Source organism: Diorhabda carinulata, chromosome 1 (genome assembly GCF_026250575.1).
Source record: "Diorhabda carinulata isolate Delta chromosome 1, icDioCari1.1, whole genome shotgun sequence".
Lineage (NCBI taxonomy): Eukaryota > Metazoa > Arthropoda > Insecta > Coleoptera > Chrysomelidae > Diorhabda > Diorhabda carinulata.
The window spans coordinates 28,802,007-28,816,711 of record NC_079460.1 but is presented as its reverse complement, the minus strand read 5'-3'; the positions used below and the strand labels follow the sequence as shown (position 1 = coordinate 28,816,711).

The following is a 14,705-nucleotide window of genomic DNA, read 5'->3' as shown; positions in this document are numbered from 1 at the left end:
AAATTTTCAATACAATATTTAGTTGATAGGATATAACAATATTTATTCTTGGAAAAGGATTTTAGAAAATTAATTTTACTAAACTCACCTTTGACAACCTTTCCACTAAAACTTGCTTGGTGCCATTTTTGTCGAGACCTCTTTTCTCCAATTCTATCTTTAAATCTATTACTCTTAGGCCAGACAGTTTTTTACTATCATTGTCTGACATTTTGTGTGTGAAGAAGTCTTAGTGTGGTTTTATAAATTCCAAGCAATTAAAATTCTATAAAAAACAAATTTACTATTGATACTATACACAACGATTTTGGAAGCAAACGAATATGGCTTCCCCGTACCTGATTAACAAGAAACAAGACGCCAAGTGGAAGGGACGATATGTGAATGAACTGAAACGAACGAAGAGAGCTCTCGATTATCATCTACCTCTTAGGTCGATTTGAATTTCAATTCCAGATCCATTGCTTTAGAAAAAAAGATGAGAGATTAATAATTACAATTAATAAATAGCTAAAATAACCTCAGGACACTCAGAGAAATATGATTTTGTATTATTTTGACCCATAGTTATGAAATCGATTTTACATCCGAAATTAACTTAATCGAACAGATACGGAAAATATTATTTTGAATTATTCGCTCCAATATGCACAGTAATTACATCATTTCCGGTTCACACTAACACAACATTTTCTACTCCAAACTTATCTAGTTTCCGTGAGTTTTGTTGGTAAGAGGAAAGTCAGTTCTATGGTTTTGTGCTATAGTTCGTTAGACGTCACTTCCGGATAATATATAAATAAGTAGACTATATACATTCATTTCGTTTTGAGTTAGTGTTTGAATGTGAGTGGTGTTGTGTTGTTTCACAACCCACAGAAAATTGTGAAATAATAATTTTAAAATACAAAAAAATATAAAAAATATTTCAAAAAACCAAAAAAATCGTAAAATATTATAAAAAAGTAAAATAAACAGAATGAATCCAGGCGCTCCTAATTACCCCATGGCGTCTTTGTACGTCGGGGATTTGCACTCTGATATTACTGAAGCCATGCTTTTTGAAAAATTTTCATCAGCTGGTCCCGTTCTCTCAATTCGCGTTTGCAGAGACTTGATTACTCGTAGATCTTTAGGTTATGCTTATGTGAACTTCCAGCAACCTGGTGATGGTGAGTAAATTTTAAACTTCCATATGGAAAGCGTTTATGTATGTATATATGCATGTTAAATTCGCATCGCAAAACAAAAAAATGAAATGTTTTTGCAATTATTAAAAATCATGGAGTATTTACTGTATTATAATCAGATACTTGTTAATAAATTAGCTCTAATCTTTATAAATTCTTGGAAAATACGTTATATCGTTAATCTTAAATAAGTGATAAACTACTGTTAATAGAATAATAATTATTCTGATTTGATTTTTTTTCATTTAATTAACACCTTTGGTTGCATCTATTTTAACATTACCAAACTGAATGTATTTGATTTCAAAAAAAATAGATGTTCAATTTATCTAATTCTATGTTTTTCCATCTTCATGGGGATTTTTTCAATCTCCAACTAGTTATCAAAGTTATTAGGTATAGTGAATCTGGAAGTAGTCTATCAAAGGAACATGTGTGACTGAAGTTAATGAAGATGCTTTTCAATATAACATCAACATAAAAAATATTTGCTTTCTAAATTGCTTATCAGACTCTCAATTTCAGGAGATTACCAAAAAAATAAATTTCAGTATTCTTTTTATTGGTTCTTGTTTTTTATTCTATAAGCAGGTTTCACTCATATTCTTGAACTCAATTTTTAGTATAATTTGTTATAAATGAAACTAGTTTTTCTAATGACAAATTAAAGTTTATATTAATAGATATGATAAAATCATTTCTGAACTGATTTCAAATTTTTTAGTGTAAATGTGGATAATTGCTTATTAATTGTTTATTTGGTATTTGAATTAGATAGATTTGGAAAATGAATACACTACTTCTCCAAAGTATTTTTCTGTCTGTTTGAAATAATTTTATGATTGGTTTTACCATAAAACTTTATTACAAATATCAAACTATTAAGAAGACTGAAGACTTAAATTTGTCCAATTTCTTAATACCAAACAGATTGTTCAAGGAATTTATACATTCAATTTAAAATTCAAACGGCGAATATGAAAGTAAAACAAATGAAATTTCACTTCTCGGGTTAGTCAGAAATAATAAGGTGTAATTATTTAATTAATCTACTTTTTAACCTTATAATTACTCATGTGCTTGAGAAGGTTAGATTTTTCACTTCATTAAAGTTTAATGGGCAATATGGATAATTCTGCAATCAATACTAGTCACAAGGTTAATGAAATTGTTTAAGTAAGTTGCATAAGAATTCCAAGGTTAACATGTTATTTCAATAGTGTAACAGGTCCTATTTCTATACATGATACAGCTAATATTAAATTGGTCCACAATTCAGGATAAAAAAAAGAAAATGGTCCTTCATATTTTATAGCTGGTGTTTCAAAGTGGAAACGTTTTATAAGCAACTGCTGTGATGTGCATTTTAAATAGGCTTTCGAAAAACTTAAAATTAAATTTTGTGACAGAGTCCATTATTATAAATATTATAGATGATATCAAAAAATAGTAAATGGCTTTAAGCTCCATATTTCAAAATCATTTGCAAATATTCTTCTATAATATTTCTTAAAATGAATATTGCTGTGATGTGCATTTTAAATAGGCTTTCGAAAAACTAAAATACTTAAAAGGTTTTGGTTTTGAAACTAAGAATAATCAGAGAGAGGATAATCTGGAGAATGTGTAGGTTCTGGTACTGGCGTAGTTTTTCAGTCTTCATTCTTGTTGTATGCGGTCTTACTTTTTACTGTTGTTGAACTATATCCTGTTTCTAAACAAAACTTAAATTTGAACTGTAGATTCCTGATTGGTCAAATCGCAACTGGTTTTACACAGCACATTTGACATATATTATGTTCATTTTGTTCTATCTGGGTCTCTTAGTATTCTTTTATTAAAATATGAAAACAGTTCTCGTCAGGACTGATTTGAAAATGAACTCAGAGAGCATTTCAAATACTAGCAGACATCATTCGCCCTCTAAAAAAAGGAGCTCTGTATTTTTAGGGCACTTATCAGCTATAGTGAAGCAAAACATTATGAATTAGTATAAACAAATATCAAATGATGGATCAGAGAAAAAGGTGAATGCCATCGTGTTTCAAATTTTAAAAACATCGGGCAATTCATCGAAAATAGCACTTTTGTATCACTTTTGTATTGAATTAAAAGATACAAATTTTATTTTCTAGGAGTTGCTAGATCGACTTTCGAATTATTAAAGAATATAGAAACACTGGAATAATTTTCTCTTCTAATCATCGAGGAGGTTTCCAGGAATTGAAGAAACCTTCGATTATACAACAAAAAATATAATTCGACGCATTGTTCGTAGTTTTTTTTTTAAATAAAATACAAATTTTGAATAAAATTGTAGCTGAAATAAAAAATGCCCGGACTTAACACAAATTTCTCTTTGTCATTATATAAAGTTATGAAAGAAATAAATTTTAAGTAAGCCACAAATTATACTAATTTTTATATGAATTGGAAGCTCCTTTTTTAATAATTAAAAAGAAATAGAAAGAGTATTTTGATAGAAAGCAACGATATTGTGAGATGAAGAAGAAATTACCTAATTACCTTGATGAAATTTGGTTAAATGAAGGTCATACAAATTCTAAAATATGGATACACACCTCTATTCAAGATAAAAGTCATATTTTTTTAAAGATTGTCTACAGGTGTGAAAAATCCATCTAAAAAGGCAAACGTTTAATAATCCTTTATGCGGGATCTGAACATAGATTTGTTAAAAATGCATTGCTAATATTTGAAAGTAAAAAAAGGAAACTAGTTTTCTGAATTTCTAAAAAAAAATCACCAGACGTTGGTGTAATTGTAATGGACAATGCACAGCCGTAGAGTAAAAAATTTCAACATCTATATTAAAAAAGACATACAAAAATGATTAAAATTTAAAAATATACAGTTTACTATGAATATGGTTCGATCTGAACTGAATGCAAGCTTTAGAAAATGTGACAAATATTCACTGCTAAATTGTGTTGCACATGTCATAAAAGAAGATGGAATTGAGAGAATTGAACTGATAATCGTTTCTTTTTCTAGTGATAACAGTGAGGCAGTTTCTCAGTGAATAATTATTTAATACTTCATGTAAATTTATTTTGGGTTTCTTGAGTTAACAAATAATTGGCAATGTACGACGATATATTGAAAAATTACTGTAGAACCAAACAAATTTTCAATGTGAAAATATTTCATTATTCAACATATTCTCCTCTTAATTGGATACATTTATTACAGCGAACCTGCAACGTTTCTAGACCTTTCAAAAAAAATGTTTCTTCTTGCTCTGCAAACCAGACCTCCTCGTTGGAAGAAAATTTACGATCTTTTAACTTATTTTCAGTCGAGGAAAGAGATGGAGACGGAGCCAAGAAATAAAAATGCGGTCCAATTAATGGACCTCATTCAGATAGGGGACGGTCACAGTCCTGTTGTTTTCCAAAATTGAAATATTGATTAATGGATTTAGAATAAGGGAAAATGATAACTGATAAAATTTATCCTCGATTTGCTAACATATTTGACAGAAACGACCGAAGCGAAAAAAATTGTACAAACTTTTCCACGAAAACTCATATCCTTTATATCTTTTGAAACGAATTCTATATGATACTCCTTATATTAATATTGACATAAAGCAGAACATATTATATCTAACAATAATATCTTACCTATCTATAAATCTTACTCCTTTAATACTTTCCAGAACCTTCAAACGACAATATAAAAATTACAAATTAATGAAATTTCTTGTTTAAACCTTACCAAAAAAATATATTAGTCAATGTAAAACGTCACTCACTAATCGGATTACATCTCACAAAAGTGTTACCAAATTATACCCTGACAGATGCTCACTAATGAGCACGTATTTTAAAACAACCATTCTATGGATTGTCAATCTATCAGTATCCAACACTGAAATTACTTCGGAAATGTCTGCTTTGAGAAACAAGGTATATTATTCAAAATGATTATTGTATTATTGAAAACGTAATTTAAATAATTTTAGTGTAGTCTAGACATATTTTTTAGATTTTGAAAAACAAATTTTAAAAAAATTCAATGTTAGTCATAATTTCAGATTGCAGTTTCAAAAAGAAAAAAAAAATGACAAAATACATCGGAATCTATAATTACAGCAAATTGTTTGTTGTAATATACAAATAATTATTTTATTATAATTTTTCACCATAATTTCCCATTAAATAATGTAAGTAACTTCTCATTTTATTTACATATGCTATTTTTTTCATTTCAGCGGAGCGCGCTCTGGATACTATGAATTTTGACTTGATAAAAGGCAGGCCCATTCGAATCATGTGGTCCCAACGAGACCCTTCCTTGCGAAAATCTGGCGTTGGAAATGTTTTTATTAAAAATCTGGACCGCTCTATTGATAATAAAGCTATGTACGATACTTTTTCAGCATTTGGCAATATCCTCAGCTGTAAAGTGGCTCAGGATGAAAACAGCGCGAGTAAAGGCTACGGATTCGTTCACTTCGAAACCGAAGAATCTGCAAATAAGTCCATTGAAAAAGTAAATGGTATGTTGCTGAATGGTAAGAAAGTATATGTAGGCCGATTCATTCCCCGCAAAGAAAGAGAAAAGGAACTTGGGGAGAAAGCAAAATTGTTCACTAACGTTTATGTTAAGAACTTCGGGGAAGATTTATCTGAAGAAGAATTGCGTTCTATGTTTGAAAAATATGGTAAAATAACGAGCTCTAAAATAATGAGTAAAGATGATGGCAAATCAAAAGGATTTGGTTTTGTTGCATTTGAAAGTACAGAAGCAGCAGAAACTGCAGTTGATGCCTTAAATGGTGAGTATATGGATTCTAATTTTTTGATATAAGAAGTGTTACAAAAAAATCAAATTTAGTATACTAGGTATCTCACATAAAAACCGACAGAGCAGAGGCTTATAGAGGAACCCAAAATGTGAGGGGAATTTGCCTCCATACGTAGAACATTTTACCATCCTAATTTTTCATGAAACTTTGTCATTTTCATGAAGAAATTGTATAAACAGATGTTTTCTACAATATTATTTAAAAAGTTACAAAAAACTTTGCTAAAAATTTACACATTAATTAAGGCAGCTTCACAAAAACTTCGAGCTCTCTTTAAGACCAAAAAGCTTATGATTCTCTTCAAGGCCCATATTCGTCAATCTTTGGAGTAATGGTCGCACATTTGGAGCTCGGCTCCCAAGCATACTCTGAAGAAGCTCGATTCAATACAGAAAAAAGCAATTCGATTTATAGCTGGTCCACAGCTGGTCGCCGACCTGACTTTGCTTTACCGATACTATTACGGCAAATGCTCTTCCGAGCTATCCAATATAATACCACCTAAAGCAGTTTTTGAAAGACTTCCTCGATAGGCGGGCGTGGCTCATGAACACCGAGTTCGTTGCAGATGCCTAGAACGTCAATTTATCAGGACTCCTTTCTTTGGAGAAGTGCAAGCCTGTGTAATCCTGTACCAAGGCACGTCTTTCCTGCAAACTACAACCTAGAGAATTTGAAGATCAATATTCACAGGCATCTCAACACAGCAGACACCACTCGAACTACTCGAGTGCAATAGATTTAGCCTCGTGTATGTAAAAAAAATTAGATGAGTGGAAAATTCTCATTTAGCGAACAAGTGGATATATTATCGGTTTTAGTTGTGAAGGAAGCCGCGGAAGAAGCCTAGGAGAATATCCGGGGAGGTTTTCTAATCAAGTAGTTCCTAATGTTTAAAGACGGGCTAGAGAAACAGAAAAGTTTTATAGTGTTGATCGAGAACGTCAAACTGTTCAAATGAATATATGAAATGAAGAACTTATTTTGGATACCATTGATTTTGAAACTTTATCTAGACATAGTGGCGTATAATGATCATGTGTGCAAAGAATTATTAGATGTAATTCACTTCATCCATATCATGCCCAAAAAGTGCAAGAGTTGTTACCTCAAAACTTGGCTCAGAGATTAATGTTTGGGTCGGCTTTATCGATCATTATTTGGAGCATCACCTCATTTTAGTGTAAATGTAAGAGACTTTTCATCATCAGCTACTGGCCAGTGTCGAATTAAATTTATGGCAAAGAATAATTTTGTGTCTAAGAGAAAGTGATGATCATTTTCAGCAATTTATTTAAATTTTATAAATGTTCATCTTCTTTTTACAATATTATTAATTTATTTTTCCACAAAATTGTTCTTATTGAAATGTATCTATTAATTGTTACATCTGAAATAAAATTCATAACTAACGCTAGGTGCAAATAATATTTTCTTTTAAAATAGACTGAAATTACAAGTGAAAAAAGGTTTAGAATTAAATTATCCATGGCATGAAGATAACTTTTTTTTAATCAACTGGCAGATAAAAATTTTAAGTTTAGGTCACCCCTAATTATTTTCCTAGAATGATTTGATTGCATTCCACTTACAATTACCTAATGCCCTTATCTGGTTGCAATGAAGTTAATTTTTTTCGAAATTTTGGGCCCTCCTTTGAGGCCCTATAATCCGTCAGGGATGCAACAATTTCTATGGCTTTAACAAACTGTATTACAGTACTTCTTACATTCTATGACTTATTGAGAATTTTTGAAATTGGTGTTTTGGCTCTATTTATATAGGTACTTAAAGATAAATTCTATAACATTTGCTACGGCTCGTGAATCATATTTGAAGTATAGTCACAATTATCAACTCTTGGTGTGTAGTTTCTGAAGAAAAAATTTGTTGATACATCTTCAAAAAAGTGTATGGTTTGTTTTATTTAGTGTGCTTTCGAATTTTTTAGTAGTAAATTAAAGAATTTGACTCAATTATTATTTGTTTTCTTGAAGAAAATTAATTACATCCAATCTGTCCCAATTTTTTTAAATAAATTTCATGTGATAACCACTTTTTATTTTTTTTTCAGGTAAGGAGCTGATAGAAGGAAAAATTTTATATGTCGGAAGGGCTCAAAAAAAAACTGAGCGACAACAAGAATTGAAACGTCGTTTTGAAGCTTTGAAATTGGAGAGACTCAATCGGTACCAGGGTGTAAATCTCTACGTTAAAAACTTGGATGATACTATCGACGATGAACGCCTTCGCAAAGAATTTGCACCATTTGGAACCATAACATCAGCAAAAGTAATGTTGGAAGAAGGTAGAAGTAAAGGTTTTGGTTTCGTATGCTTCTCTTCTCCAGAAGAAGCTACAAAAGCGGTAACTGAAATGAACGGTAGAATCGTCGGTACCAAACCTTTGTATGTTGCCTTAGCTCAGCGCAAAGAAGATCGTAAAGCTCATTTAACTTCTCAATACATGCAACGTATGGCAAATATGCGAATGCACCAGATGGGTCAATTCATTCAACCAGGAGCGTCCAGCGGTTACTTTGTTCCTACTGTTCCAACCAACCAGCGCTTCTATGGACCAGCACAAATGACTCAAATTCGAGCTAGCCCCAGATGGCCCGCTCAAACACCCATAAGACCAAGTAATCAAGGTGGAGCTTCACCATATACTGGAATGCCTAATACATACAGAGCTGCTGCTCGTCCACCAAATCAATCCACAGCAATGCGCAACAACATCAACGTACCTAGACCTATCACTGGACAACAACCACCAAGTATGCAAAGCCGTCCGCTTGTTGGGCAAGGTAATGGGTGGGTTGTGGTATTCAGATTTGGTTTGTTGGCAACTAGCTTAATTTCAGCAAAAAAATTAGTCAATCTTTTCGTCAGTTACATTACAATTATTTTTTTCACTTTGCTTTGATGTTTGTTTGTTAGTGTATGTATGTTTGTGATTAACAAATCTAGTTTCAACCACCATTGTTAATTAAAATAAGCATAAATTCATACTTCTGAGGTTTTTACATTTGAAACCTAATTTAATTAATTTATCTCATGTATTGAAACATAAGAAAGTTTATGAAATTCATTTTTATATGGTATTATTTCAATTAGTTTCCATCTGAATCTTAGAAAATCTTCAATTTTCTAACAAACAAATATTATCAACAATTTAAAATAACTTTTTATGAAACATTTCTAGAATATTTAAATCACAGAATGAAGTATGGAAAAGAATTATTGAAGTTCTCAATTTCAGATTCCTACTGATATGCTAATTTTTGTATTATATTTTGTTTTTAGAGTGATCAAAGAACCAACAAAAAAGCCTGACACTTACTTGTGCAGATATTAGGCTTGACATGTTATATTATCTGATATCTGATCTTGTACTTATTTTAATTGTTGCTTTTGCTTTCTACTGAGAACAGCCAATGTTTCTCTAAGCTTTTATTACACTTTATTTATTTAGTTTGAAAAAACTATGTTAGTGTATACCTGCTCTGAATATACATTGTACAATGATAATTTTTAAAAAGTCCAAAATCAATGTTAATGCATGGCTTGTCAGCACATAGCATACATAAAGTAATAACAGTTGTCAACAACACTATTTTATAGCACACCTTTCAAATTTTCTTTAGAATTTTATGTAAAGTTATGATTTATTAAGGCTCAGATTATATGCAAAATGCATTTTAGGCTTTTTAGATGTTTTTCCACATTTAACGGCGGCCCGCGTATTTGGACATATTTTTCAAATTTTACGGCATATTTTGTCAAATTTATGGTTTTAAATTTTTTGTTATGAAAATTCATGATACATAACTTAACATTTGTTTTTCAACATGAGGCTTATTGCCTCAGATTCTAGCTATCACTTATCAATCTATATATATATATATATATATATATATATATATATATATATATATATATATATATATATATATATAGTGTGTATATAGGGCCATCCATAAAGTACGTCACACGGATTTTAGGACTTTTGAACCCCTCCCCTCGTCCTTGTCACAGGTTGTCACATTTTTATAACTCCCCCCCCTCCTGATGTGCCGTCACACATTTTTTAAATTAATGTAATTAAAAATAATCGAGAGAAAACAGCTATCATCATTTTTTACTTATTTTTATTAAATAATAATCTAATAAAATCAACATAACGTCCAACATTTCATAAAATTTTTTAAATTTTCAGTTCACATCCAAACTTTGCGTTTTAGTATTTTAAATTTTAACATGTGACGTCACAAAACTATTGACCCCCCCGTGCCCCTTGTCACACGATGTCACACTTCGGTGATACCCTCCCTCCCCATTAATGTGTGACGTACTTTATGGATGGCCCCTATGTTCTGTTGTGATTAGAATGTACTTGGACTATTATTTTATCTACTCATCTATCTACTAGGAATTTTTTATATGGGAATTTGTTAAAATGCATAACAATTGCGTAGTAGATACACTTGGTATGAATCAAAATGAAATTGTTAAAATTTTTCTGTTGTTTTAGAAAAAAAAAGCAAAAATGGGATATTTTTAAAAAAATATTTTTTCACAGATTTTCATTCAAATTAAACATAATAATTGGCTACCATTATAAAAAGAAGAAAACTTGTAGATCGCTAAATAAAAACGTTTTCAAAAATGATGAATCCTGAGGAGGAAGGAACATAAATACAACCAAACATTATCTTAATGACAACTAATCATATTAAATAAATTTAGATACAAGTCGAACAAATTAGATTTTATAATGTAGTAAATGGTACAGTTCAAAGTAGTCCCTAATATTTAATATATGCTTAAGGGTGCAAGTGTCACAAACGTACCTAGTTCGTCGCCTACCGCATTGTACTTTGGGATTAGAGCTTACCACACAGTTTTTTTGGGTTGAGAGTCGCAAATTGTTTTTATATACTTATATGTAGTGCGTTCGCAAAAATCTTCATTAACGCGTCAATGGCTACTCTTAATTAGCTTTACATAAAGTTTCAACTTGCTGCTTCGATTAATTTCTTTATAGCATGACTTGAACGACCACTCAGTTAACTAGAAAAATGTACCAAATTGAGTTTGACTGAAGAAGGATCAACATCAACATAAATTAAAAACAGAATGTAGGCTTGTTTATGGTGATTTGTGTCCCATCATTTTCATCAATTTAAAATTTGTCTTAACTTGTTTCGCTGGAGATGAGGATCATTAGATGACCCACGAGCGGGAGTTTCTGCGACTATTCCAGTAAACATTAAATTAGTTGAGATATTGTTGGCGCCTAAAAACAAAAAAAAATTGTAGTACCGACCGGCAGTTTCAAAACAAGTGTTCTAAAGATCCTACATGAGCATTTAATATGACAAAAATTAGTGCAAGGTGAGTGCCTCGAGGTCTCAGCAGCGTCGAGTAGAATGTTGTGAGCAATTTTTAGAACTTTGCCGCGAGCGCCAAGAAAGTGTAATTCGATCATTGTAACAGGTGATGAAGAAAACCGTGCCAAAAAAGCAAAGGTCTAAATCTGGCAATATAAAAAGTATTGTAATCATAGTCATCAATTTATTTTATTCCATTAAGACATGCCTCATCTACATCGATTTCAATTAAGTGATATACAAGGTGGTCCAGAATTACGCACATTAATGCCTAAATGCGTTAGTACTTCCAAAAATAAAATAGAAATATCATTTTTCCTGGAAATGGAGAAGGGAGATACAACACTTTGAAGAATGGATTAGGATCTTATTTTTCAAATATCTATTTTGATTTTGGAAAAAATTATAAGTCCGAATGAATTTGATGTCACCACCTACCGTATCGTCAGACTTATCTGCGCAAAAAAGGTGTTCCTGTAATAATTGAACAAATATAAACTGATGGTGTTTAGCTGCGTTCAAAAATATGGGTCAGATGTGATATGATTTTTCTTATGTATTATAATCACTACTAAAATATGAACATTTGGAACAGTGCACATAAGCTAGTGAGTATATGGACTGAAAGAAATAAAAAAAAACATGAACATGAAAGTGACTTCTCGAAAACCCAACCAACTGATTATAATTTGTAAACAACAGGATCAAAACAAAAAGAATAAAATACAAGAGATCTTGACATGGGAGTGGAAATAAAGATCCACAATACAATAACGAAACCAATAGTAACAATCGAAAATTGGACGTGGAAAAAGAATTATGAAGACAAGATGAATACAATTGAAATGAAACACCAGATAAGGGAAAAACGAAGTGAGATAATTGAAGAAATGGAGAGATAAGACAAATAACTGAACAAGAGTCAATATTAGAGAACATAGTTAAATTGGTATGGACATTCCCTGACAATTTAATCTGATAGAGGGAAGGCGGGAAGTAATGTGAAGAAAAGCATATGCTAGAAAGTGGATGGACCAAATAAGGGAAATAGGAAATAAGGAAAGAAAAAACATGATTCTAACAAAAAGATTATCAGGAGACAGAAAAAATGGAAACAATGGGTACAGAAAGAATCTGATAAGACCTGAAGGAGAAAGGGGGAAGGAACATAAAATAGGATTCAGCTATAGAGAAAAGTGTGCATCAAGAAGTACTACTATTTATGGATGTACTATGGGCTCTAGACATTACCTACATTACACCTTGTATATTGTTTTCAAATAAAAACTGATATTTTTTATTCAATAATTCTCTTCTTACTAATAATGTGCATTGTATTGAATAAAAAATAATAAGGCTATACCAAACATTTTTATCTAAAAAATATGCGACAAATATGTAATTAAATCGAGAAATGATGGTATAGCCGTCTGCGAATAATTAAGTAAGTTATAGTTAAGTAAAGGTTAACAAATAATTTTGTAGGTGTTGGAAACACACCTGGTAATCGAACAGCAAACTTCAAGTACACTTCCAGTATAAGAAACCCGCCACAAGGGATAAATCTACAAGGACCATCCACACCTGTGCAAGCTGTACTTATCCAGGGTCAAGAACCACTTACTACTACCATGTTGGCCTCCGCTCCACCACAAGAACAGAAGCAAATGTTGGGAGAGAGATTGTATCCGCTTATTCACACTATGTATTCTGATTTGGCAGGTAATGAGCATTAGTATTTTTTCAATATAAATATTGTCCATATTTCAACATTATGTTTGCTGTATTTTCTAATATACTACTGGGACCTAAAAATAACCTGAATAAAATTAATGTGGGCAGTAATGCTGTCTTGTTCGTTTGTTATGACGCCAAGTTAACAACGTGCAGCTGTGAAATGTTATTTTCTACTTGGCAAAAAGACTGGTGGAACTGTTTTCATGTTTAACGTAAGTTACAAAGGTGATGCTATAGTAATAACCCAAGTGAACGAGTGCTATTCACAACTTAAAAATAGCGTCATGTCGATTGATAACAAACCTCGTTGTTTGTTGCGCAACAGTGTTTATCAGACTCTATTTGTGGAAGACAAGAAGCTGGTTCTACATATATTTCCATTCAACAGATTTTGCCTATGGCTTTGTCACATTGTTCCACACATCTTACTTGCTTGCCCTGGCCCCGAGTGACTTATTTCCACGCATGAAAAGAGACATAAAAAACATCGATTTCACAACATGGTCGAAATCAAAAAAAAGATACAAACGAGGATGGAACTGCCAGCAATCTCTACATATGATTGCACAGAATGTTTCAAACAGTGAAAGTATGAGTGGGATAAATGTATTAGTTGTAATAGAAACTATTTTGAAGGGTAATAGTAGTTTTGTGAAAAAAATTGAAAGTAAATATTTTTTTAAAAATAATTCCGATTATTTTTCGGTCCTCTTTCGTCCATTATCTTTCGAGATAAATATTCACTTATCATTAAATATTTCTAGTTGAAAAAACATCAAGTGAACGTATATATTAGGAAGGGCAATGTTTCTTGTTTCTTTGCTTGTAAGCATTTTCTTCAGAGACCGTAGCAAATGATTTATTAGTGATTTTTTATTTGTCACTTTAATAGCAAGCTTTATCAAAAATATTAATTTCAGCTAGAATAGGGTAAACATCGGACTATACTGCTATAAATGTTAACAGAAAGTGGTTTCCTACAATTGGTTGGGTTAGGTTTATTTCAAAATAAAAAACTCATACATAGATGAAATTCAAATTTTTGTTCACAGGTAAAATAACTGGTATGTTGCTGGAGATTGATAATCCCGAACTGTTACACATGCTGGAACATCAGGAGTTATTGAAGAACAAAGTTGAAGAAGCAGTCGCTGTTTTAGAGGCCCATCAAGCCAAACAAACCACTGCCCCAATTAAAAAAGATTAAACTTTTCTACATTAACCAACAGCATCTGGAAATAAAAAAATAGAAACTAATATTACGTCTCAATCTTTGTTTTTTTAATTATTTTATTTGATTCATTATGATTGATTTCAATTCGCCCATTAAAATTGAAAATCGGGAATTAACATGTTCTTTTAAAGCAATGAAATTTATATGTATATTATATTATTCAAACGGGATGTTGAAATTTTATATATCAATGAATACAATTCAGATATTGTGATATTGTTAATTGTATTAGACTGATAGATAAGCTATTTTATCAAAAGCGGTTTAATTTTAAAATCTTTATAAAATTATACAAATACATTTATCTCTTCAATTTAA

The 14,705-nt window shown here is 31.2% G+C and overlaps 2 protein-coding genes across 5 annotated transcripts in view; one reads left to right on the top strand and one right to left on the bottom strand.

Moving 5' to 3' along the window:
* LOC130896270 (SAFB-like transcription modulator) overlaps window positions 1–435 on the bottom strand; it is a 14,141-nt gene extending 13,706 nt beyond the window's left edge. The window contains exons 1-2 of one of the 3 annotated variants that reach the window (XM_057804252.1): window positions 339–435; window positions 89–265 (exon numbers count right to left, since the gene is read on the bottom strand). In XM_057804252.1, coding sequence (XP_057660235.1) covers window positions 89–211 — 123 coding nt within the window. In that variant the 5' untranslated portion in view covers window positions 212–265; window positions 339–435. Of the gene's footprint in view, window positions 1–88 lie in introns of all 3 variants that reach the window. The other 2 variants (XM_057804261.1, XM_057804269.1) reach the window with 2 other exon arrangements.
* Window positions 186–14,705, top strand: LOC130896285 (polyadenylate-binding protein 4-like). Of its 2 annotated transcripts, none has more exons than XM_057804288.1 (5): window positions 186–1,172; window positions 5,428–5,994; window positions 8,099–8,800; window positions 12,902–13,138; window positions 14,206–14,705. In XM_057804288.1, the coding sequence occupies exons 1-5, from the start codon at window positions 980–982 to the stop codon at window positions 14,358–14,360; spliced, it is 1,854 nt and encodes a 617-aa protein (XP_057660271.1). In that variant the 5' UTR covers window positions 186–979; the 3' UTR covers window positions 14,361–14,705. The 2 variants fall into 2 exon arrangements, with proteins under 2 accessions (XP_057660271.1, XP_057660264.1); XM_057804281.1 differs by having other exon boundaries at window positions 676–1,172; window positions 8,099–8,830.